At 44.9% G+C, this 27,076-nt stretch overlaps 1 protein-coding gene across 1 annotated transcript; it reads right to left on the bottom strand.

Annotated features, from left to right (window-relative positions):
- Positions 1-6,777: 6,777 nt before the first annotated feature.
- On the bottom strand, positions 6,778-21,150 carry LOC311136765 (interleukin-34-like). Its single transcript, XM_084171037.1, has 7 exons — positions 21,093-21,150; positions 19,523-19,647; positions 9,543-9,646; positions 9,265-9,342; positions 8,846-9,028; positions 8,581-8,743; positions 6,778-7,862 (listed from the first exon to the last, which is right to left on the bottom strand). The coding sequence occupies exons 2-7, from the start codon at positions 19,560-19,562 to the stop codon at positions 7,807-7,809; spliced, it is 624 nt and encodes a 207-aa protein (XP_084027163.1). The 5' UTR covers positions 19,563-19,647; positions 21,093-21,150; the 3' UTR covers positions 6,778-7,806.
- Between the last annotated feature and the right edge of the window lie 5,926 nt (positions 21,151-27,076).

The following is a 27,076-nucleotide window of genomic DNA, read 5'->3' as shown; positions in this document are numbered from 1 at the left end:
ACCCTTGCCCAGTCATGTGAAATCCATAGATTAGGGCCTTATGAATTTATTTCAATTTACTGATTTCCTTATATGAACTGTAACTCAGTAAAATCATTGACATTTTAGCATGTTGCGTTTATATTATTGTTCAGTATACAGTATATTAGCCCTCTGATTACAATGAAGAGCAAGATGTACCGCTCTGTTCTGGGCCAGCTGCAGCTTAACTAGGTATTTCTTTGCAACACTTGACCACATGGCTGGACAGTAATCAAGATAAGACAAAACTAGAGCCTGCAGAACTTGCTTTTTTGGAGTGTGGTGCCAAGAAAGCAGAGCATTCCTTTATTATGGGCTTACCTCTCCCCATCTTTAAAACCATTGAATCTACAGTACCAGTCAAAAGTTTGGACACACCTACTCATTCAAGGGTTTTTCTTAATTTTTTACAATTTTTAACATTGTAGAATAATAGTGAAGACATCAAAACTATGAAATAATATGGAAACATGTAGTAACCAAGAAAGTGTTAAACAAATCAAGATATATTTTATATTTGAGATTCTTCAAATAGCCACCCTTTGCCTTGATGACAGCTTTGCACACTCTTGGCATTCTCTCAACCAGCTTCATGAGGTAGTCACCTGGAATGCATTTCAATTAACAGGTGTGCCTTCTTAAAAGTTAATTTGTGGAATTTCTTAATGTGTTTGAGTCAATCAGTTGTGTTGTGACAAGGTAGAGGGGTATACAGAAGATAGCCCTATTTGGTAAAAGACCAAATCCATATTATGGCAAGAACAGCTCAAATACGCAAAGAGAAACAACAGTCCATCATTACTTTAAGACATGGTCAGTCAATACGGAAAATGTCAAGAACTTTGAACGTTTCTTGAAGTGCAGTCGCAAAAACCATCAAGTGGTATGATGAAACTGGCTCTCATAAGGACCGCCACAGGAATGGAAGACCCAGAGTTACCTCTGCTGCAGAGGATAAGTTCATTAGAGTTACCAGCCTCAGAAATTGCAGCCCAAATAAATGCTTCACAGAGTTCAAGTAACAGACACATCTCAACATCAACTGTTCAGAGGGGACTATGTGAATCAGGCCTTCACGGTCGAATTGCTGCAAATAAATCACTACTAAAGGACACCAATAAGAAGAAGAGACCTGCTTGGGCCAAAAAAACATGAGCAATGGACATTAGACAGGTGGAAATGTGTATTTTGGTCTGGAGTCCAAATTGGTGATTTTTGGTTCAAACCGCCGTGTCTTTGTGAGACGCGGTGTGGGTGAACGGATGATCTCTTCATGTGTAGTTCCCACCGTAAAGCATGGAGGAGGAGGTGTTATGGTGTGGGGGTGCTTTGCTGGTGACACTGTCTGTGATTTATTTAGAATTCAAGGCACACTTAACCAGCATGGCTACCACAGCATTCTGCAGCGATACGCCATCCCATCTGGTTTGGGCTTAGTGGGACTATCATTTGTTTTTCAACAGGACAATGACCCAACACACCTCCAGGCTGTGTAAGGGCTATTTTACCAAGAAGGAGAGTGACGGAATGCTGCATTAGATGATCTGGCCTCCACAATCCCCCGACCTCAAACCAATTGAGATGGTTTGAGATGAGTCGGACGGCAGAGTGAAGGAAAAGCAGCCAACAAATGCTCAGCATATGTGGGAACTCCTTCAAGACTGTTGGAAAAGCATTCCAGGTGAAGCTGGTTGAGAGAATTCCAAGAGTGTGTAATGCTGTCATCAAGGCAAAGGGTGGCTATTTGAAGAATCTCAAATATAAAATATATTTTGATTTGTTTAACACTTTTTTGGTTACTACATGATTCCATATGTGTTATTTCATAGTTTTGATGTCTTCATTATTATTCTAGACTGTAGAAAATAGTAAAAATAAAGAAAAACCCTTGAATGAGTAGGTGTGTCCAAACTTTTGATATAAGGTCCAGTTTGGAGTATCAGCAAAATAAATTATTATGGAATTATGGTGGATTGAACTGCGTAGGTAGCCTACTTTTGAAGTGATTTGTCTGACAATCAGATGAAAACATCACACAACACCCATGATATTCGAAACTGAGCCTGTACAGACCGCTAAAAACAGCAGTAAACGGGATAAGATGTTTACATGCCACAGTATCCCGTCTAAGATCAACATATCCCAGGCATCTTATCAGAGTTTCTCATAACGGGATACAAGCTTTTTCGGGTTATTGTAAACGGGATATGATGTTTATATGTCAACTCAAAAACAGAATACTTGAGTATCCCGAACAATAACAGGATATTGGTGGGCATGTAAACGTGGGAATAACTTTATGCAGTGGAGTTTTGCAATGTTTCTAATTAACTAAAATTGATCCAGTGTTTTTATAGTTATGTAGTAGGAGACATGAAACTAAACGTATTTTTAAACATGAAAACGAGAACACAATGTACAGATTGTCAATGGCTTTTATTTTTCACAATGGCTGTCACATATTATATTAATAGCTTTCCAAATAAATAACTTGACACTGTCTTGTGTTCATTTAATGTGACCATACAAGAAATGCAGCATGTCCCAACTCACAACACTGACTAAGCCTGCAAGTCAGCAAAGTATCTTAAAACAATTTATAAAAACATAGAACAAAGAAATATCATAATTGCTTTAAACGTCGAACACAAGTGTTGGTCCCATGTTTCATGAGCTGAATTAAAAGATACCAGACATTTTCCATACGTACATAAAGCTTATTTCTCTCAAATTTTGTGCACACATTTGTTTACATCCCTGTTAGTGAGCATTTCTCATTTTCCCTGATAGTCCATCCACCTGACAGGTGTAGCATATCAAGAAGCTGATTAAACAGCATGATCATTACACAGGTGCACCTTGTGCTGGGGACAATAAAAGGCGAGCGTGCAATTGGCATACTGACTGCAAGAATGTGCACCAGAGCTGTTACCAGAGAATTTTATGTTAATTTCTCTACACAATTTGGCCTCACAACCGCAGACCACGTTTATGGCGTTGTGTGGGCGAGCGGTTGCTGATGTCAAAGTTGTGAACAGAGTGCCCCATGGTGGTGGTGGGATTATGGTGTGGGCAGGCATAAACTACGGACAATGAACACAATTGCATTTTATCGATGGCAATTTGAATGCACAGAGATACCGTGATGAGATCCTGAGACCCATTGTCGTGCTATTCACCCGCCGCCATCATCTCATGTTTCAGCATGATAATGCACTGCCCCATGTCGCAAGGATCTGTAAATTCCTGGAAGCTGAAAATGTCCCTGTTCTTGCATGTTGCGTTTATATATTTGTTCAGTATATGCCATTTAGCAGACGCTTTTATCCAAAGTGACTTACAGTCATGTGTGCATACATTTTAAGTATGGGTGGTCCCGGTAATTAAACCCACTATCCTGTCATAGCAAGCGCCATGCTCTAAAAACTGAGCAACAGAGGACGACAACAGTCCTGAAAGTAGCTATGTTTGTGTTCTGTTCTTATTCTTGTATATATTGGCAACAGTTGCTAATACCTGTCACCAACAAGTTTTACCAGATTGCAAAAAATAGAAAAGTATAGAAATAGAAATGGCATACTGTGTAGCTCTCTGCTTGAGCATAGCCACCTGCGCTATACCATACAACTGGCTAAACACATGTAGAACCCACAATCAAAACACAGAACATAAACATCAGCAGACAATATATTATAAGTACACATATGAAAACTATCAAATATCTCTTTCAAAGTAGTATACAACATAGGAGGCAAAGAATGATAAGTTTAAAAAAAACTGTAGGCAAGCTGAGATAATAACAGCGAGTGGATAAAGCTGCAAAGTCCACAGGGAATGTACAGTTGAAGTCGGAGGTTTACATACACCTTAGTCAAATACATTTAAACTCAGTTTTTCACAATTCCTGACATTTAATCCTAGGAAGAATTCCCTGTCTTAGGTCAGTTAGGATCACCACTTTATTTTAAGAATGTGAAATGTCAAAATAATAGTAGAGAGAATTATTTATTTCAGCTTTTATTTCTTTCATCACATTCCCAGTGGGTCAGAAGTTTACATACACTCAATCAGTATTTGATAGCATTGCCTTTAAATTGTTTAACTTGGGTCAAAAGTTTCGGGTAGCCTTCCACAAGCTTCCCACATTAAGTTGGGTAAATTTTGGCCCATTCCTCCTGACAGAGCTGGTGTAACTGAGTCAGGTTTGTAGGCATCCTTGCTCGCACATGCTTTTTCAGTTCTATCCACATATTTTCAATAGGATTGAGGTCAGGGTTTTGTGATGGCCACTCCAATACCTTGACTTTGTTGTCCTTAAGCCATTTTGTCACAACTTTGGAAGTATGCTTGTCCATTTGGAAGACCCATTTGCGACCAAGCTTTAACTTCCTGACTGATGTCTTGAGATGTTGCTTCAATATATCCACTTAATTTTCCTTCCTCATGATGCCATCTATTTTGTGAAGTGCACCAGTCCCTCCTGCAGCAAAGCACCCCCACAGTATGATGCTGCCACCCCCGTGCTTCACGGTTGGGATGGTGTTCTTTGGCTTGCAAGCTCCCCCTTTTTCCTCCAAACATAACGATGGTCATTATGGCCAAACAGTTATATTTTTGTTTCATCAGACCAGAGGACATTTCTCCAAAAAGTACGATCTTTGTCCCCATGTGCAGTTGCAAACCGTAGTCTGGCTTTTTTATGGCGGTTTTGGAGCATTGGCTTCTTCCTTGCTGAGCGGCCTTTCAGGTTACGTCGATATAGGACTCGTTTTACTGTGGATATAGATACTTTTGTACCTGTTTCCTCCAGCATCTTCACAAGGTTCTTTGCTGTTGTTCTGGGATTGATTTGCACTTTTCGCACCAAAGTACGTTCATCTCTAGGAGACAGAACGCGTCTCCTTCCTGAGCGGTATGACGGCTGCGTGGTCCCATGGTGTTTATACTTGCATACTATTGTTTGTACAGATTAACATGGTACCTTCAGGCGTTTGGAAATTGCTCCCAAGGATGAACCAGACTTGTGGAGGTCTACAATCTTTTTTCTGAGGTCTTGGCTGATTTATTTTGATTTTCCCATGATGTCATGCAAAGAGGCACTGAGTTTGAAGGTAGGCCTTGAAATACATCCCCAGGTACACCTCCAATTGACTCAAATTATGTCAATTAGCCTATTAGAAGCTTCTAAAGCCATTAAAGGCACAGTCAACTTAGTGTATGTAAACTTCTGACCCACTGGAATTGTGATACAGTGAATTATAAGTGAAATAATCTGTCTGTAAACAATTGTTGGAAAAATGACTTGTGTCATGCACAAAGTAGATGTCCTAACCGACTTGCCAAAACTATAGTTTGTTAACAAGAAATGTGTGGAGTGGTTGAAAAACAAGTTTTAATGACTCCAACCTAAGTGTATGTAAACTTCCGACTTCAACTCTATTTACTGTGGCGTCCATAGCGACAGATGAAGTTTGGGTTGCATACCGTTGGTAATAGTTTTCAGGGTATACTGTTGGTGCAACTACATCAGAACTTCACAGGGAGGGGTATGACATACAGATCAACTGCAACGTTGGACATACAGTGCCTTGCAAAAGTATTCATCCCCCTTGGCGTTTTTCCTATTTTGTTGCATTACAACCTGTAATTTAAATGGATTTCTATTTGGATTTCATGTAATGGACATTCACAAAATAGTTCAAATTGGTGAAGTGAAATGAAAAAAAGAACTTCACAAAATAAATAACGGAAAAGTGGTGCGTGCATATGTATTCACCCCCTTTGCTATGAAGCCCCTAAATAAGATCTGGTGCAACCAATTACCTTCAGAAGTAATTAGTTAAATAAAGTCCACCTGTGTGCAATCAAGTGTCACATGATCTGTCACATGATCTCAGTATATATACACCTGTTCTGAAAGGCCCCAGAGTCTGCAACACTACTAAGCAAGGGGCACCACCAAGCAAGCGGCACCATGGAGACCAAGGAGCTCTCCAAACAGGTCAGGGACAAAGTTGTGGAGAAGTACAGATCAGGGTTGGGTTATAAAAAAATATCAGAAACTTTGAACATCCCACGGAGCACCATTAAATCCATTATTAAAATATTTAAAGAATATGGCACCACAACAAACCTGCCAAGAGAGGGCCGCCCACCAAAACTCACGGACAAGGCAAGGAGTGCATTAATCAGAGAGGCAACAAAGAGACCAAAGATAACCCTGAATGAGCTGCAAAGCTCCACAGCGGAGATTGGAGTATCTGTCCATAGGACCACTTTAAGCCGTACACTCCACAGAGCTGGGCTTTACAGAAGAGTGGCCAGAAAAAAGCCATTGCTTAAAGAAAAAAATAAGCAAACACATTTTGTGTTCGCCAAAAGGCATGTGGGAGACTCCCCAAACATATGGAAGAAGGTACTCTGGTCAGATGAGACTAAAATTGAGCTTTTTGGCCATCAAGGAAATCGCTATGTCTGGCGCAAACCCAACACCTCTCATCACCCCGAGAACACCATCCCCACAGTGAAGCATGGTGGTGGCAGCATCATGCTGTGGAGATATTTTTCATCTGCAGGGACTGGGAAACTGGTCAGAATTTAAGAAATGATGGATGGTGCTAAACACAGGAAAATTCTTGAGGGAAACCTGTTTCAGTCTTCCAGAGATTTGAGACTGGGACGGAGGTTCACCTTCCAGCAGGACAATGACCCTAAGCATACTGCTAAAGCAAAACTTGAGTAGTTTAAGGGGAAACATTTAAATATCTTGGAATGGCCTAGTCAAAGCCCAGACCTCAATCCAATTGAGAATCTGTGGTATGACTTAAAAATTGCTGTACACCAGCGGAACCCATCCAACTTGAAGGAGCTGGAGCAGTTTTGCCTTGAAGAATGGCCAAAATCCCAGTGGCTAGATGTGCCAAGCTTATAGAGACATACCCCAAGAGACTTGCAGCTGTAATTTCTGCAAAAGGTGGCTCCACAAAGTATTGACCTTGGGGGGTGAATAGTTATGCACACTCAAGTTTTCTGTTTTTTTGTCTTATTTCTTGTTTGTTTCACACACACAAAAAAATGCATCTTCAAAGTGGTAGGCATGTTGTGTAAATCAAATGATACAAACCCCCTAAAATCCATTTTAATTCCAGGTTGTAAAGCAACAAAATAGGAAAAATGCCAAGGGGGTGAATACTTCCGCAAGCCACTGAGTATACAAACCATTATGAACACCTGCTCTTTCCATGACATAGACTGAACAGGTGAATCCAGGTGAAAGCTATGATCCCTTATTGATGTCACGTGTTAGCTAAATCCACTTCAATCAGTGTAGATAAAGGGGAGGAGACAGGTTAAAGAAGGATTTTTAAGCCTTGAGACAATTGAGACATGGATTGTGTATGTGTGCCATTCAGAGGGTGAATGGACAATACAAAATATTTAAGTGCCTTTGAACAGGATATGGTAGTAGGTGCCAGGCGCACCGGTTTGTCTCAAGAACTACAATGCTGCTGGGTTTTTCACGCTCAACAGTTTCCCGTGTGTATCAAGAATGGTCCACCACCCAAAGGACATCCAGCCAACTTGACACAACTGTGGGAAACATTGGTGTCAACATGGGCCAGCATCCCTGTGGAACGCTTTCGACGCCTTGCAGAGTCCATGCCCCGACGAATTGAGGTTGTTCTGAAGGCAAAAAGGGGTGTGGTGCAACTCAATATTAAGAAGGTGTACTTAATGTTTTTTACACTCAGTGTATATTAGCAGTGTTTAGAAATAGCGTCCTCCTCAGGTTTCCTGTAGTTGTCTCTTTCTGCCCTTCCGCCAGTGAGGAGTGCTACAATCTGAGGGAAGAAAATAGTTCAAGTGACTGAGATCAATCATCTTAAAATCATGTCTAAATATTTCTGATAAAAGCATACCAACTATTTTGAATGATCAATGACACTTCATTAAACTTTTTTGGGCCTGCTTTGAACGTCCTAGCCATGATGTAAGCACTAAACCAATCCAATATTTGTGTTACAACGTTGTTGCTATTTTTTCTTCTAATATATGTTCTGCACGAGTGCTTTTTACTCCTTCATGCCTTACGTTTTCCATATGTAAGGCCTTCTATTAAATTGTTAACAGATGTGCTCTAGCCTCAACAACTCTACTGATCTCTCTGTAAAACAAGGAACAGATAAACCTTAAGAGGTGCTGATGCAATTAACCTGTGTAGTTAAAAGCGAATTATACAGTCATGTGTTAACCTATATAGGATGTGTAAATGATTCATAAACAGGCTAACAGTAGATATTGACAGGCCTGTCCAATCCCTCTCCTTTTAAGGCAGAGACCTCATGGTTACCTGTGGCATTGACAACAGTCTCTCTTCAAACAGTGTTGAATAAGAACAACATAGTGTCTACAGACACTAAAGAGACACAATTAACAAAACATGCCAAACCAGTTGAGTAGGTTTGTGTTCCTGGGGAAAATGCCAACATAGAGAGGTTAGGGCAGATGTAAGAGGTAAATGAAGACAGGAAGTATAGTAAGGGAATGAAGTGAACTCACAGTCTTGCTCTCCATCTTCACTGGGAAAGCAGTTTTTGAAGAGACAGTGCATTGTCCTATAGCAGTTATCCAACAGGGATTTGGGGGTCACGAACCTCCACCCTTTTGAGTCGGGCTCCTTCACTCTATTGTAGATATCCTCTATTCGCTCTGGTGGCTCTTTCTGAGAGATTTACATACAGTACATGACCATTATGAGTTAAGTTTGTCCACACAGAGAGATGGGCAGGGCAGTGACAGTGACACTATAGCCGGTCTTACACACCTCATCACTCTGTGGTGGGAACACCTGCTGGACCTTCCTGAAGAGGTCTTCCAGATCGGCGGTGTACTTGTAGGAGGGATGTCTCTCTGGCAGGACCCTCAAGATCCTCTTCAACACCTCCTGGTTGACCAACAGCCACACATCCTGTAGGTCCCCCTCCTCCAGATCCACTACCCTCACCCTCTGGAGGGACACAGAAAATAGATAAAGAAGTGACATAGTGGGGAGTGGGATAGGAGGAACAGATAGAGATGTATGGGGTGATAAGAATGAAGAGTGAAGATAAAGGAAGGAGAATAAGGAAGCAAAGTAGACGAAGGGTGAGTGAGTGGATGGTTTGACATGTAAATTTTTCATTTGACTGAACAAGTTAGATGAGTGATAATGATAAAGGTTAGGAAACAAAGGGAGGAACTCACTAGTCTGCTGATATTGCTAAGTTTGAAGACTTCCTCAAAGTGAACTCTGATGGTGTAATTAATGGGGAAATTGTGCCTCTGTTAAAAAGACAGGAAAGACTTTGGTGTCAGATTGTTTGTACAAAAATACCACCTTTAATCTCTTTTCCACATACATCAACTTTCAATGTAATTCTTCTGTGCAGTAATCCACACACTAGTATTCCCTAATGTGTGTCTAATTTCATTCATATTCCAAACTTGCAAGTCACTGTCTTAATATCCTGTACCCTTCTTACCATATTACGTCTTCTGTCGGTGAGTTTTGTTTCCAATGTCTTCAACGACGTGCACTGGGCAATTGTTGTGGGTGTCATCAAAACAGGTATTACCCACATCAAACCTACAGGGGGCACAACATAAATATAATATAATACAGGGCTCTCCAACCCTGTTCCTGGATAGCTACCCTCCTGTAGACAATTATTTTTCTCTGCTCATACCGGAGTAATAAAGGCCTAGTGCACTAATTTGATGGGGGAATTATTATTTGTTACTTTTTTTACCACCATTGAAGTGGTATAATGGTGTGTGAACTGAACTCAGATGAGTAAAGACGTTGAGACATCTGTCACAGTGCAAAGACAGACCATAGCTCCTAGCTAGACCTCTTTGGCTGGCTGGCTGCTGTGCTAAAATTAATTATGCTGAAATATGACCTCTTCTTTCCATCAGACTCATTATCTCAATGAGAATACACCAATCTAAGAGAGAGCCTCAGCTGAGCCAGATTACAATACTGAGTAAACACCTTTATTTTCACACAACAGTAATCTCCTCTAAAGCGCTTCACCACAATCAGTGATGTACACTCTTAGAAAAAAGGGTTCAAAAAGGGTTATTCGGCTGACCCCATAGCAGAACCCTTTTTGGTTCCAGGTAGAACCCTTTTGGGTTCAAGGTTTAGTCCTTTTGGGTTCCATGTAGAAAGGGTTCTACATGAAACCCAAAAAGGGTTCTACCTAGTACCAAAAAGGGTTATCCTATGGGGACAGCCAAAGAACCCTTTTAGGTTCTAGATAGCAGCTTTTGTAGTGGTAAAAACCACTGCGCCACTCAGGTAAGTTTCCTGAGTGGCGCAGTGGTCTAAGGCACTGCATCGCAGTGCTAGCTGTACCACTAGAGATCCTGGTTTCGAATCCAGGCTCTGTCGTAGCCGGCCGCGACCGGGAGACCCATGGGGCGGCGCGCAATTGGCCCAGTGTCGTCCAGGGTAGGGGAGGGAATGGCCGGCAGGGATGTAGCTCAGTTGGTAGAGCATGGCGTTTGCAACGCCAGGGTTGTGGGTTCGTTTCCCACGCGGGGCCAGTATAAAAAATAAATAATGTATGCACTCACTAACTGTAAGTCGCTCTGGATAAGAGCGTCTGCTAAATGACTAAAATGTAAATGTAAAAAAATTGCCTGTCGCAGTGGAAAAAAAAGTTGCGCTCCCTATACTTTCAATGCAGGTGGGTAAACTGTTGGGCAAAAAAAATAAAGTGGGTGAACTCCATTACACCACTGACCATAATCTGCATGTGGTCATATGGTCAAGGGCAGGAGACATCCAATACACAGTCATGGTCAGCGGAACATTTTTGCTATTATGTTTGGGAACACAGGATTGTTTGGTTTGGTCCTGTGGTCTAAACTCAGATTGAGACAGTAGTGCCTATTTAGACAAAAGGGTATTTTTTCTCAGGAGTAACTAGCTCTGACTGTACATAGCCGGGGGCAGAATGAGTGGTGACATGCAGTCCAGAGCCTGTCTGTTGTTGATCACTGTGTGGTTAGATACTGTGGTCCAGGGCTTGGATGCAGATGGCTGTATAGAGACTCAGAGTCAGCAAAGTCTCCAAGACCTCACAACACACTTCACAAAGGACTAGGAATATGCCTCACCGCACAATCTGTATATACAGTCAGGAGCTCAAACATCAGTTATCCATATACAGTGGGGGAAAAAGTATTTAGTCAGCCACCAATTGTGCAAGTTCTCCCACTTAAAAAGATGTGAGAGGCCTGTAATTTTCATCATAGGTACACGTCAACTATGACAGACAAAATGAGGAAAAAAAATCCAGAAAATCACATTGTAGGATTTTTAATGAATTTATTTGCAAATTGTGGTGGAAAATAAGTATTTGGTCAATAACAAAAGTTTCTCAATACTTTGTTATATACCCTTTGTTGGCAATGACACAGGTCAAACGTTTTCTGTAAGTCTTCACAAGGTTTTCACACACTGTTGCTGGTATTTTGGCCCATTCCTCCATGCAGATCTCCTCTAGAGCAGTGATGTTTTGGGGCTGTCGCTGGGCAACACGGACTTTCAACTCCCTCCAAAGATTTTCTATGGGGTTGAGATCTGGAGACTGGCTAGGCCACTCCAGGACCTTGAAATGCTTCTTATGAAGCCACTCCTTCGTTGCCCGGGCGGTGTGTTTGGGATCATTGTCATGCTGAAAGACCCAGCCACGTTTCATCTTCAATGCCCTTGCTGATGGAAGGAGGTTTTCACTCAAAATCTCACGATACATGGCCCCATTCATTCTTTCCTTTACACAGATCAGTCATCCTGGTCCCTTTGCAGAAAAACAGCCCCAAAGCATGATGTTTCCACCCCCATGCTTCACAGTAGGTATGGTGTTCTTTGGATGCAACTCAGCATTCTTTGTCCTCCAAACACGACGAGTTTAGTTTTTACCAAAAAGTTATATTTTGGTTTCATCTGACCATATGACATTCTCCCAATCCTCTTCTGGATCATCCAAATGCACTCTAGCAAACTTCAGACGGGCCTGGACATGTACTGGCTTAAGCAGGGGGACACGTCTGGCACTGCGGGATTTGAGTCCCTGGCGGCGCAGTGTGTTTCTGATGGTAGGCTTTGTTACTTTGGTCCCAGCTCTCTGCAGGTCATTCACTAGGTCCCCCCGTGGGGTTCTGGGATTTTTGCTCACCGTTCTTGTGATCATTTTGACCCCACGGGGTGAGATCTTGCGTGGAGCCCCAGATCGAGGGAGATTATCAGTGGTCTTGTATGTCTTCCATTTCCTAATAATTGCTCCCACAGTTGATTTCTTCAAACCAAGCTGCTTACCTATTGCAGATTCAGTCTTCCCAGCCTGGTGCAGGTCTACAATTTTGTTTCTGGTGTCCTTTGACAGCTCTTTGGTCTTGGCCATAGTGGAGTTTGGAGTGTGACTGTTTGAGGTTGTGGACAAGTGTCTTTTATACTGATAACAAGTTCAAACAGGTGCCATTAATACAGGTAACTGTCACGGTTTCGGCCGAGACTGCTTCTCCTGGTTCGGGCAGGCTTCGGCGTTCGCCGTCCCCGGAGTACTAGCTGCCACCGTTGTATGTTTCGTGGTGTGATTGCTTTAGTCTGTCTTGTACACCTGTGTCTGTTTGTGTTCTGATTACGTGTCCTATAAGTTCCCTGTTTTGTATTAGTTAGATTGTGTGTTGTTGTTTGCCTGTCGTCCTGTCAGATCGAGGCCCCTGCGGTGGACGAGTGGATTCGGCGCTCGGAGGAGACGTGGGACGCTGCCCATGTCCATCTGCAGCGGGCCATCCGTCAACAAAAGGCGAGCGCCGATCGCCACCGCAGTGAGGGACCGGTGTACGCACCGGGAGATCGAGTCTGGCTCTCGACTCGAAACCTGCCCCTCCGCCTGCCCTGCCGGAAGCTGGGTCGGCGGTTTGTGGGGCCCTTCAAAGTCCTGAGAAGATTGAACGAGGTGTGTTACAGGTTACAACTGCCTATTGAATACAAAAATATTAACCCCTCGTTCCATGTGTCTCTTCTCAGGCCGGTGGTAGCTGGCCCACTCCAAGAAGATGAGATAGGAGAGACCCCTCCGCCCCCTTTGGACATCGAGGGGGCCCCGGCGTACAGGGTCCGGACCATCTTGGACTCGAGGCGCCGGATGAGTGGTCTCCAGTATCTCGTGGAGTGGGAGGGGTACGGTCCGGAGGAACGGTGCTGGGTGCCTAGGAGGTACATCCTCGATCCATCCCTCCTGACTGAGTTCCACCGTGGGCATCCCACGCGCCCGGGTCCGCGTCCTCCTGGCCGTCCCCGAGGCCGGGGTCGGCACACGGCTGGAGCCGCGCGTCAAGGGGGGGGTACTGTCACGGTTTCGGCCGAGACTGCTCCTCCTCCTGGTTCGGGCAGGCTTCGGCGTTCGCCGTCCCCGGAGTACTAGCTGCCACCGTTGTATGTTTCGTGGTGTGATTGCTTTAGTCTGTCTTGTACACCTGTGTCTGTTTGTGTTCTGATTACGTGTCCTATAAGTTCCCTGTTTTGTATTAGTTAGATTGTGTGTTGTTGTTTGCCTGTCGTGCGGAGCTGCGTGTTTGCGCTCTGTTAGTTTTGTTTATTGTTTTACGCATGTTGCGTAATTCCCTCGCCTCCGTTTGTTTTCGAGGTCGTGTATTGTTTTGTTGCACTTTGGACTAGTAAAGTATTTTGGACGAATCCTCTGTGTCCTGCGCCTGACTCCTCCACCACATCCACATCGGTTCTTTTGACAGAACAACACACCTACTATGGAGTCAGCAGGAGTAGCGGCGGCACCCAAGTCGCTGGAAGAGCGGATCAGCCATCAAGACACCATGATCCGGCAACTTGGGGCCGCCATGGACGAGGTGTCCAACACTCTGCGCCGGTTGGTGACTGGAGAGGTGCCTACGCCTTCTTACTCCATCCCATCACCAACGGCCAGTCCTCCTCTCTCAGCACCGGAACCCAGTGGCATTCGGCTCTCGCTCCCGAGGGCATATGACGGTTCTGCAGCCGGGTGTCAGGGGTTCCTCCTGCAGGTGGAACTCTACCTGGCTACCATACACCCAGCGCCCTCGGGATACGAGAGCGTCTCCGCCCTCATCTCCTGTCTATCCGGCAAGGCGTTGGAGTGGGCCAACGCCGAATGGAGGGGAATAGACGCCGCTACCATCACCTACGCGGAGTTCTCCCGCCGCTTCAGGGCTGTCTTCGATCACCCACCTGAAGGGAAAGCGGCGGGGGAGCGCCTGTTCCACCTCCGACAGGGGAAGAGGAGCGCACAGGAGTTCGCACTGGAGTTCCGGACGCTAGCGGCGGATGCGGGGTGGAATGAGAGGGCCCTCATCGACCATTACCGGTGCAGCCTACGAGAGGACGTTCGTCGTGAGCTGGCCTGCAGGGACACCAACCTATCATTCGACCAGTTGGTGGACATCTCCATACGTCTCGACACCCTGCTGGCTACCCGCGGACGTCCCGAGTGGGGGCCGACCATTCCACCCTCCAGCACCTCCGAGCCGATTCCCATGGAGCTCGGGGGTGCTGGCGCTAGAGAGAGGAGGAGAGAGAACCCGAGGGGGGCCACCCCCTGCACCAACTGTGGCCGTGGAGGACACACCGCGGTCAGGTGCTGGGGAGGGTCTCCTGGGAGAGGGGACAACAGGTCACGCACTGGGGAGTCATTTCAGGTGAGTAGGCGCCCCACTTACCCAGAGCTTTCTGTTGGTCACATGAGTATTCCTGTGAGATTTCCACAGGTGGCACCTCATTCCCAGCATAAGGCGCTAGTAGATTCAGGCGCAGCTGGGAATTTTATTGATCGGGCATTTTGTTATAGGTTTGGAATTCCCCTTCGGCCGGTAGAAGCCCCCTTTCCTGTCCACGCCTTAGACAGCCGGCCGTTGGGGTCGGGGCTGATCAGAGAAGTCACAGCACCACTTACTATGACGACGCAGGGGGGTCATGAGGAGATCATTCAGTTTTATCTGATTGACTCTCCTGCGTACCCCGTGGTGTTGGGGCTTCCCTGGTTAAGCACCCATGATCCTACCATTGCGTGGCAACAGAGGGCTCTTATGGAGTGGTCTGCCCAGTGTGTAGGGAGATGTCTAGGTGTTTCCTTAGGGGCGACCTCGGTTGAGAGTCCGAACCAAGTGCCCGCAATGCGCATTCCCCCTGAGTATGAGGACTTAGCACTCGTGTTCAGCAAGACGAGGGCAACACGGCTACCACCTCATAGACAGGGGGACTGTGCGATAAATCTCCAAACAGGAGCGGCTCTTCCGCGGAGCCGTGTGTATCCCCTGTCTCAAGAGGAGACAGCGGCTATGGAGACTTACATAGCCGAGTCCTTGGCACAGGGATACATACGGTCCTCCACTTCCCCGGTTTCCTCGAGTTTCTTCTTTGTGAAGAAGAAGGACGGGGGTTTGCGCCCGTGTATTGATTACCGTAGTCTCAATCAGATCACGGTTAAGTACAGTTACCCTCTTCCACTGATTGCGACTATGACGGAGTCATTACGCGGAGCGCAGTTCTTCACAAAGTTGGATCTCAGGAGCGCGTACAATCTGGTGCGCATTAGGGAGGGGGATGAATAGAAAACGGCATTTAGCACCACCTCGGGTCATTACGAGTATCTCGTCATGCCATACGGGCTAATGAATGCTCCTTCAGTCTTCCAATCCTTTGTTGACGAGATTTTCCGGGACATGCATGGGCAGGGTGTGGTAGTGTACATCGACGACATCCTAGTGTACTCTTCTACACGAGCCGAGCATGTAGCCCTGGTGCGCCGAGTGTTGAGAAGACTGTTGAAGCATGACTTGTATGTCAAGGCAGAGAAATGCCTGTTCTTCCAGGAGTCCGTCTCCTTTTTGGGTTATCGGTTGTCCGCGTCTGGTGTGGAGATAGAGGTAGACCGTGTGTCGGCCGTGCGTAATTGGCAAACTCCAACCACTGTAAAAGAGGTGCAGCAGTTCTTGGGTTTTGCTAATTACTACCGGAGGTTTATTCGGGGCTTTGGACAGGTTGCAGCGCCCATTACGTCCCTGTTAAAGGGGGGTCCGGTTCGTCTGCAGTGGTCAGCTGAGGCGGACAGGGCATTTGTCAAACTGAAGAACCTGTTCACCTCGGCCCCGGTGCTGGCGCATCCGGATCCCTCTTTACCATTCCAAGTAGAGGTAGACGCGTCCGAGACCGGTATTGGGGCAGTCCTGTCACAACGGTCCGGCACGCCACCTAAGCTCCGCCCCTGTGCGTTCTACTCTAAGAAACTCAGCTCGGCGGAGCGCAATTATGACGTTGGGGACAGGGAGCTGTTAGCTGTAGTCCAGGCCCTAAAGGTGTGGAGGCATTGGCTTGAGGGGGCTCAACACCCTTTCCTCATTCTGACCGATCACCGTAACCTGGAGTACATCCGGGCAGCTAGGAGATTGAACCCTCGTCAGGCTAGGTGGAACATGTTCCTGACCCGGTTTGTTTTTAAGATCACATACATCCCAGGGTCCCAGAACGGTAAGGCAGACGCCCTGTCCCGGCGGTATGACACAGAGGAGAGGTCCATTGAGCCCACTTCCATACTGCCGGAGTCTTGTCTGGTGGCTCCGGTGGTATGGGAGGTCGATGCGGAAATCGAGCGGGCACTGCGTGCCGACCCTACTCCCCCCGAGTGTCCTGTGGGGCGGAAGTACGTTCCGCTCGAGGTTCGTGATCGTCTTATTTATTGGGCTCATACATCACCCTCCTCTGGACATCCAGGTATTGGCCGGACAGTGCACTGCCTTAGCGTGAAATACTGGTGGCCAACGTTAGCTAAGGATGTGAGGGTTTATGTCTCCTCCTGCTCGGTGTGCGCCCAGTGTAAGGCGCCTAGACATTTGCCCAGGGGTAAGTTACATCCCCTGCCCGTTCCACAACGACCATGGTCCCACCTCTCGGTGGATTTTGTGACCGACCTACCCCCTTCCCAGGGGAATACCACCATTTTGGTCGTTGTGGATCGGTTTTCCAAGGCCTGTCGTCTCCTCCCAATGCCGGGTCTCCCTACTGCCCTACAGACCGCCGAGGCCCTATTTACCCACGTGTTCCGGCACTATGGGGTCCCCGAGGATATTGTGTCTGACCGAGTTCCCCAGTTTACCTCCAGAGTCTGGGGGGCGTTCATGGAACGCTTGGGGGTCTCGGTGAGCCTTACCTCGGGGTACCACCCAGAGAGCAATGGGCAGGTTGAACGAGTCAACCAGGATGTGGGTAGGTTTTTGAGGTCCTATTGGCGGGACCGGCCGGAGGAGTGGTCCAGGTATATCCCCTGGGCCGAGATGGCCCAGAACTCTCTCCGCCACTCCTCCACCGGTTTAACACCTTTCCAGTGTGTTTTAGGGTATCAGCCGGTCCTGGCACCGTGGCACGAGAGCCAGATCGAGGCCCCTGCGGTGGACGAGTGGATTCGGCGCTCGGAGGAGACGTGGGACGCTGCCCATGTCCATCTGCAGCGGGCCATCCGTCAACAAAAGGCGAGCGCCGATCGCCACCGCAGTGAGGGACCGGTGTACGCACCGGGAGATCGAGTCTGGCTCTCGACTCGAAACCTGCCCCTCCGCCTGCCCTGCCGGAAGCTGGGTCGGCGGTTTGTGGGGCCCTTCAAAGTCCTGAGAAGATTGAACGAGGTGTGTTACAGGTTACAACTGCCTATTGAATACAAAAATATTAACCCCTCGTTCCATGTGTCTCTTCTCAGGCCGGTGGTAGCTGGCCCACTCCAAGAAGATGAGATAGGAGAGACCCCTCCGCCCCCTTTGGACATCGAGGGGGCCCCGGCGTACAGGGTCCGGACCATCTTGGACTCGAGGCGCCGGATGAGTGGTCTCCAGTATCTCGTGGAGTGGGAGGGGTACGGTCCGGAGGAACGGTGCTGGGTGCCTAGGAGGTACATCCTCGATCCATCCCTCCTGACTGAGTTCCACCGTGGGCATCCCACGCACCCGGGTCCGCGTCCTCCTGGCCGTCCCCGAGGCCGGGGTCGGCACACGGCTGGAGCCGCGCGTCAAGGGGGGGGTACTGTCACGGTTTCGGCCGAGACTGCTCCTCCTCCTGGTTCGGGCAGGCTTCGGCGTTCGCCGTCCCCGGAGTACTAGCTGCCACCGTTGTATGTTTCGTGGTGTGATTGCTTTAGTCTGTCTTGTACACCTGTGTCTGTTTGTGTTCTGATTACGTGTCCTATAAGTTCCCTGTTTTGTATTAGTTAGATTGTGTGTTGTTGTTTGCCTGTCGTGCGGAGCTGCGTGTTTGCGCTCTGTTAGTTTTGTTTATTGTTTTACGCATGTTGCGTAATTCCCTCGCCTCCGTTTGTTTTCGAGGTCGTGTATTGTTTTGTTGCACTTTGGACTAGTAAAGTCTTTTGGACGAATCCTCTGTGTCCTGCGCCTGACTCCTCCACCACATCCACATCGGTTCTTTTGACAGTAACGAGTGGAGGACAGAGGATTCTCTTAAAGAAGAAGTTACAGGTCTGTGAGAGCCAGAAATCTTGCTTGTTTGTAGGTGACCAAATACTTATTTTCCACCATAATTTGCAAATAAATTCATTAAAAATCCTACAATGTGATTTTCTGGATTTTTTTTCCTCAATTTTTCTGTCATAGTTGACGTGTACCTATGATGAAAATTACAGGCCTCTCTCATCTTTTTAAGTGGGAGAACTTGCACAATTGGTGGCTGACTAAATACTTTTTTTCCCCACTGTACCTCACTCACCCCACCCCCCTCTCTTGCTTTCAATAATTATACGTTCTTCGTATCTTTCTTTTACTCCTGTATGTGTCTCTCTCTCTCTCTGTTACAGGAGGTGGTTAGATACAAAGACAACAAGGTTTAACCACTATCTTTTTTTTTGCAACAGAAACCGGACCTACGCAATACCTATTGTTTGTGGTCTCTCTATCTGAGATAGGAAGTAATTAAACCCATAGACATTTTCTACTGTCTCTCTCCTTTGCACTTTCTAGCTTGAGCTCTTTGAAATATACATTGTTTGTCTGTGATGATTTATGGTAATAGTTCTTCAGTTTACAGAGACGACTATTATCTCTTAAATCAACTGACAGATGTGCTTCCTCACACTATTAAGGGCATCTTAGCTTTTAAACTTATAAACGTATAAGTGGTTGATGTGATGTAGTCTCACCGTGCCCATTGCAACAAAAGCATAACTTATTAATGAAACCAGGAATAACCTTGATGATGTCAAACTAAACTACCACTACACATCATCTCAGTTCTGTTCCCACTACATTTGGAAGCTTGATTCTTTCCCAACAATATGTCAAGAAGACTCTAGCCTTTGGCCTGATACGTAGTTCCCAGGGCAGTTGCTGTAGATCAGCGTGATATCCGCAAGCCCCCCAATTCTTCACACATGCACATGCACCACAGCACTTCTCTTACCCAATAGCCCACCCAGGAGCCAGGCTGTTGGCCGGACCATGCTCCAACTGAGGTCCCTGTCTAAACACGCTGGAAGCCTCAGACTGTTCGAGAGCACCTCCAGACCCTTTTCGCTTCTTGTTAGCCTGTAACAGCAACACAGACAGGTATTTTTAGACATTTCAACATTCACTTTCTTCACTGGTATTAATTCGTTTTTTTTCCTGAATAGCTACAAACAAACAGTACTCTTGTCAGGTTGAAAGAACAGAGAAAAAAGAAGAAACCCGCATAGTGCTCTTGCTAGTATCACTGCTCTTTATTAAGCTTTATATATCGGCCTTGTCAGAGCATTTGAGGTTGAAAGGACAGGAAATAAGCAATGTACAGTTTAAGCTGATATTTGATGGCAGACACACCTGTGTGTACATTTAGGGCCACCAACCACTTTATGTCAAAAAGTCTGCTAAATGATGTAAATGTAAAAGGAGACATGGGTCATTAGCTGAGTTTGAAGTTTGAAGTACTGCATTGCCAAAACCAGTGCATAAAGAACTCCACTCTAGGAATGACTTTCCCTCACTTAACCAGCAATTATTTCAATAAATGGCTGTAAATGCTCTGCCATCTTTCTCAATTAAATAATAATTCGAATAATGAATCTATAACGCATATTCACTTGCAGTAAAGCCAATGTAATACGGTTATTACAGACTTATAAATACATGGTGTTAAGTAAGATTAATATATCAGTGATACAATCTATTAATAATTAATTTGCAATCTAGATTTGGGTCTGAGTACACCCCAAATGTGAATGATGTGATTATTCATTCACGTGAATTTCCATGATCAGTAAAAAAAAAAAAATTACGGATAATTATTATAAAATTGATATCAAGAAAATGTATCACACATCATAGATGTAACTTGTAGAAAAGTGGAGGGCAGTGCCAAAATAAATTACACATGTCTGGACACACATGGTACTGTATATAAAAATAAAATGCATAGCATAATATGGTCGGCATACACTGACAAATAACAACGCAACATGCCTCTAAATAATGAGGGGGAAGGTTACATTATCTATCCAATGGATGGATGGATCCCAGGGGTCTTCATTATTTAGCCATATAGCCTACAATATCAAAAGAGCACCTTCGGGTTTCCAATATTCAGTAATAGCCTGTTAGTCTTACTTATTATCTTTTAATAACAATATGTAAGACCATATAACAAAAGTGGGCAGCGCAGTAGTAGCCTATGCAGCGCAGCAGATCCAATATTTGCGCAACGCGTTACAAATCGCAATTCCATTTTCAAACCTGCACGATCGCACCTGTAATTCCACTGAAACTCGTCACTTCAGCACTCCAGTATCTTCAGAATAACCAGCAGCAGCAGCGATCAAAAGCATACATGCTCCACACAAATGACTTAAATCTGGGAAACAACGCGTGCGTTAAACCTGTCAGTGACAAAACCCCCGTCTCAGACCAAAGCGAATTTTGGAAACTAACGGAAGCCTCCCTTTCTTTGCCCTCTTTGGCCCCCAGCTCTCCAAAATGTGCAAATATGAATTGCGAACCTGGTCGTCTCCAGCAGCAGATCCACATGAGGTGCAGAGCCTGTTAAAAAAACATGCTTCTACATGTCACGGGTTTTTACTTTCACTTTCCATCCAATGCCCTACCTCTCACCGAAATAATGCTATCTCATCCCTGATTGGACTGCCCTCTGAAACACATTCTTTGCGTTTAATAATGGTAGGTGAGGATAGGACTCCACATTAGGGTCACCGGTCCAGGCATGTATGCAATCTATTCACAATCACATCATCGCATGACATTCACACATCACTGTCTCCCATCTCGCTCTCTCTGGCCACCCCTCAGAGCCTAGTTCCTTTCTAGGTTTCAGCCTTTCTAGGGAGTTTTTCCTAGCGACAGAGCTTCTACATCTGCATTGCTTGCTCTTTGGGGTATTCGGCTGGGTTTCTGTGTAAGCACTTTGTGACAACTTCTGATGTAAAAAGGGCTTTATAAATACATTTGATTGATTGACTTATCCTCTGCAAAGGGCACAGAGTCTGTTGTGAACACAGCAAGACTACTCTAGGTCATCCATGTGGCCAGCATACACTGTTAAAAAATATATATATATCTAGTTGTTTCAACTAAACCCTTTTTTTTTTTTACTCAACTTTTCAGTCAAAGTATTCTCGGAACTTAAAGGGATACTTCGCGATTCTGGCAATGATGCCCTTTCTCTACTTCCTCAGAGTCAGATGATACCATTTTTATGTCTCTGTGTCCAGTATGAAGGAAGTTAGAGGTTGTCTCGCAAGTCAATGCTAACTAGCATTGGCGCAATGAATGGAAGTCTATGGGTATCTACTAGCATGCCAAACTTAGCTCCAACATGAGGAAATGTAGGCAAAAACGTAGTCAAAAATTCAGTCAACTTAAAATGATGTGTTTGCTCAATTTGTCTCATATGTTCATTCAACTACAAATTATAATTTTGGCATCTAAGAAAAGCTGTGGAACTAGTTACACACTCGCAGTGCTTTTAACATACAATGTTTTCAATTTTCCAATTTACATATTTGTATTCAGAGCCTTTACTCAGTACTTTGTTGAAGCACCTTTGGCAGCGATTACAGCCTTGAGTCTTCTTGGGTATGATGCTACAAGCTTGACACACTTGGATTTGGGGAGTTTCTCCCATTCTTCTCTGCAGAGCCTCTCAAGCTCTGTCGGTTGGATGGGGAGCGTCACTGCACAGCTTTTTTCAGGTCTCTCCAGTGATGTTTAATCAGGTTCAAGTCCGGGCTCTGGCTGGGCCACTCAAGGACATTCAGAGACTTGTCCCGAAGCCACTCCTGCATTGTCTTGGCTGTGTGCTTAGGGTTGTTGTCCTGTTGGAAGGTGAACCTTCGCCCCAGTCTGAGGTTCTGAGTGCTCTGGAGCAGGTTTTCATCAAGGATCTCTCTGTACTTTGCTCCGTTCATCTTTCCCTCAATCCTGACTAGTCTCCCAGTCCCTGCCGCTGAAAAACATCCCCACAGCATGATGCTGCCACCACCATGCTGGATGGTGCCAGGTTTCCTCCAGATGTGACGCTTGGCATTCAGGACAAAGAGTTCAATCTTGGTTTCATCAGACCAGAGAATCTTGTTTCTCATGGTCTGAGTCCTTTAGGTGCCTTTTGGCAAACTCCAAGCGGGCTGTCATGTGCCTTTTACTGAGGAGTGGCTTCCATCTGGCCATACCATAAAGGCCTGATTGGTGGAGTGCTGCAGAGATGGTTGTCCTTCTTGAAGGTTCTCCCACTTCGACAACAGAGGAACTCTGGTGCTCTGTCAGAGTGACCATCGGGTTCTTGGTCACCTCCCTGACCAAGGCCCTTCTCTCCCGATTGCTCAGTTTGGCCAGGCAGCCAGCTCTAGGAACAGTCTTGGTGGTTCCAAACTTCTTCCATTTAATAATGATGGAGGCCACTGTGTTCTTGGGGACCTTCAATGCTGCAGAAATGTTTTGGTACCCTTCCCCAGATCTGTGCCTTGACACAATCCTGTCTCGGAGCTCTACGGATAATTCCTTCGACCTCATGGCTTGGTTTTTGCTCTGACATGCACCATCAACTGTGGGACCTTATATAGACAGTTGTGTGCCTTTCCAAATAATGTCCAATCAATTGAATTTACCACAGGTGGACTCCAATCAAGTTGTAGAAACATCTCAAGGATGATCAATGGAAACAGGATGCACCTGAGCTCAATTTCGAGTCTCATAGGAAAGGGTCTGAATACATATGTAAATAAGGTATTTTCGTTTTGTCATTATGGGGTATTGTGTGTAGATTGATGAGGATTTGTATTTATTTAATCAATTTTAGAATAAGGCCGTAACCTAACAGAATGTGGAAAAAGTCTGAATACTATCCAAATGCATGTTCATTTAAACAGATATTCATATTCATCATGTCCTCACCTGGGATTTGAACTCACTACGTCTTGGTTCACAGCATTCCAATCTTCCTGCTACGCCATCAGGTCTGTGTCAATAACTGATTTCACCTGTATTGCTACACTTTGCGCTTCAAAGTAAATCTCAGATTTGTTAAAAGTATACTCAAGAAAACTATTATATTTATCATAGTGATTAAGGAGTAACATTAAAACAAAGTAATATGCCCCACTAACATTATACAACTATACAGAAATAAAGGGTACAGCTAGGGTACCAAATTGTCCCACCTCAAACGCCCATGTGGATCATTATGGATTCTTTGGCCTTTATCCCGTGGTAGTGAGGTGGGCAGGAATGACAAGATCTGGCAACTAATACCTCAATGGCTTCAGGAGTGGTTAGTTGGTTTTGGTCAAATTTCTAAAGCTGAATGTTGCAGTTTAAGGAATATACAGGTATTGGTTGACATTAATTTGCACTCTGACCCAAGTCCATTCATTATTATCATCCGTTAGTTAGCTGTCAGATCAAAATCTAGGCATAATTAGAATTTAATAAATGTCATCATCACACTAGTAGGAGTGGGTAGCTAACAGTATTAAAGTGGCATTCTCGCCCCCTTGTTCCTTCCCTTCATCTGCTCTGTGTGAAAACATGCTGGTGAAAGCAAACACCTCTGATTCATTCACACCCTTGTTTCCTTCCGTTCATCTACTCTGTGTGAAAACATGGTGGTGAAAGCAAACACCTCTGATACACAATATTGTTTTATTGTATGTTTTCACATCAAGAAGTTGTGTTTGCACCCTCATTTGAGATTTCAGGCGGTGGGCCAAGAGCCAGATAGACACTTAAGAATTTTAGAGAGAAGGGCAGGGGCATTCCATGCAGACCCCAACATTGCAAACCAAACCTCGATCATAACACCATCTGCTAGTCCAGACTAAGTGACATCAGGGGGGAAATCCCAGAAGATGGAGAACAATGACTCTCCAGTGATGGAAATTTCCATCTTCAGCATCCTTACACCCTCAACCAAGGGGCAGGGTCTAAGTGGAACGACCCTGGTGCTCACAAGTGTAGTTAGTCTTCTAATGTTTGAATTCTTGCTTGCAGTTACACCATCAGGAAGTTTGAATAAAATGAAGTTACTTTAGAACACATTGAAGTAAATAAGAACACAAATTATAACATATTGAACTAAAGAAATGCATGCATTTGTGCATAATTGGGACATCTTTCTCTGGCCAGCAGAAATTATGTTTACCCTAATCTTGAGAGTCCACATTGTTGGTTAAGGGCTGTAAGTAAGCATTTCACTGTAATGTCTGCACCTGTTGTATTCGGCGCATGTGACCAATAAAATTTGATTTGATTTGATTTGATTTGATTTGACATGGCAACGGGTTAAGTCTTGAGTCAAACTGTGGTGAATGACAACCAAATTCAGAATTCCAATTAATAACCAACATCCACTGGGATAACAATGATCACACAAATATGCACAAATAACCTCAGTGAAAGATACTACACTGCAACTTTCCAAACACTTCCCTTAACTATGCCTAAATACAGTGCATTCGGAAAGTATTGAGACCCCTTCCCTTTTTCCACATTTTGTTACGTTACAGCCTTATTCTAAAATTGATAAAATATATTTTTTATCAATCTACACACAATACCCCATAATGACAAAGCAGAAACACGTTTCTTTTTTGTGTCGCTAATTTATATATAAAAAAATTGAAATACCTTATTTACATAATTATTCAGACCCTTTGCTATGAGACTCGAACTTGAGCATAGGTGCATCCTGTTTCCATTGATCATCCTTGAGATGTTTCTGCAACTCGATTGGCGTCCACCTGTGGTAAATTCAATTGATTGGACATGATTTGTAAAGGCACACACCTGTCTACATAAGGTCAGGGAGGTGACCAAGAACCTGATGGTCACCCTGACAGAGCTCCAGAGTTCCTCTGTGGAGATGGGAGAACCTTCCAGAAGGACAACCATCTCTGCAGCACTCCACCAATCAGGTAGAGTGGCCAGACTGAAGCCACTCCTCAGTAAAAGGCACATGACAGCCCGCTTGGAGTTTGCCAAAAGGCATCTAAAGGACTCTCAGACCATAAGAAACAAGATTCTCTGGTCTGATGAAACCAAGATTGAACTATTTGGCCTGAATGCCAAGCGTCACGTCTGGAGGAAACCTGGCACTATCCCTACAGTGAAGCATGGTGGTGGCAGCATCATACTGTGGGGCTGTTTTTCAGCGGCAGGGAGACTAGTCAGGATCGAGGGAAAGTTGAACGTAGCAAAGTCCAGAGATCCTTGATGAAAACCTGCTCCAGAGCGCTCAGGACCTCAGACTGGGGCGAAGGTTCACCTTCCAACAGGACAACGACCCTAAGCACACAGCCAAGACAACGCAGGAGTGGCTTCGGGACAAGTCTCTGAATGTCCTTAAGTGGCCCAGCCAGAGCCCGGACTTGAACCCGATCTAACATCTCTGGAGAGACCTGAAAATAGCTGTGCAGAAAAGAATGGGAGAAACTCCCCAAATACAGGTCTGCTAAGCTTGTAGCATCATACCCAAGGAGACTCGAGGCTGTAATCGATGCCAAAGGTGCTTCAACAAAGTACTGAGTGAAGGTTCTGAATACTTATGTAAATGTTACATTTCCGTTTTTTATTTTTTGTAAATGTGCAAACATTTCTAAAAACCTGTTTTTGCTTTGTCATTATGGGTATTGTGTGTAGATTAAGGGAAAAAAATATTTAATCAATTTTACAATAAGGCTGTAACCTAACAAAATGTGGAAAAAGTCAAGGGGTCTGAATACTTTCCGAATGCACTGTATGTTGGTGGCAATCTCACCATCCTCAAGAATGGTATAATAGTATAATGTTCAGCTGTTGAATGACATGTTGAAATGAAAAGTAGAGGAAATGACTCAGCATAACCCACTGCTTAGTCCATGTCAGTATAGTTGTTGGGCATCAGTGCCTTATCTTGAAATATAAAGATGATATTTGAATGTCCTAATAATACCCATGTCACAACATTGACTAATTGCCTTAGTAACACCCACATCGATAATCAAGTTAAAAATTAAATTTTAGTCACATGCTCTCACATTTACATTTTATCTGACCTCATGACAAGGCCAAGAATAAGTCTGTTGGTAAAATGAATTATGCGAGAAATGTCGGTGGAGACGCTTTTATGCGCAAATATTTATAGAGTAACCATCATATTGCATTTTTACAAGGCAGGAGACTAACAATTCCAGCCAGAATAACCAACTGTTTTTTGCAAACTCCAAAGTCCTCTGATAATACTAGTCCTGTGCGAATCGACATCCCAGTCCTTTGAGAGAAATGTCTGAGTTTGACAGGTGTTGCTAATGATTTTAGCAAGAAAACAATAACTGATGTGCTGCGCATAGCCTATATAGCCTATGAAGAGCCTACATTTATCAACTTTCAGTGAATTATTGTTTACGAATTAATTGAACATCGCCAAATGCATCATAACATTTTTTTGCGCCTATTTAATGCAACCCTTGCTGTTAATAGATCGCAAAGCGGCATA

The sequence above is a fragment of the Coregonus lavaretus genome (genome assembly GCF_964263955.1).
Source record: "Coregonus lavaretus genome assembly, chromosome: 11".
Classification (NCBI taxonomy): domain Eukaryota; kingdom Metazoa; phylum Chordata; class Actinopteri; order Salmoniformes; family Salmonidae; genus Coregonus; species Coregonus lavaretus.
The sequence above is the reverse complement of the archived record's forward strand: the minus strand, read 5'-3'. Positions and strand labels throughout refer to the sequence as shown.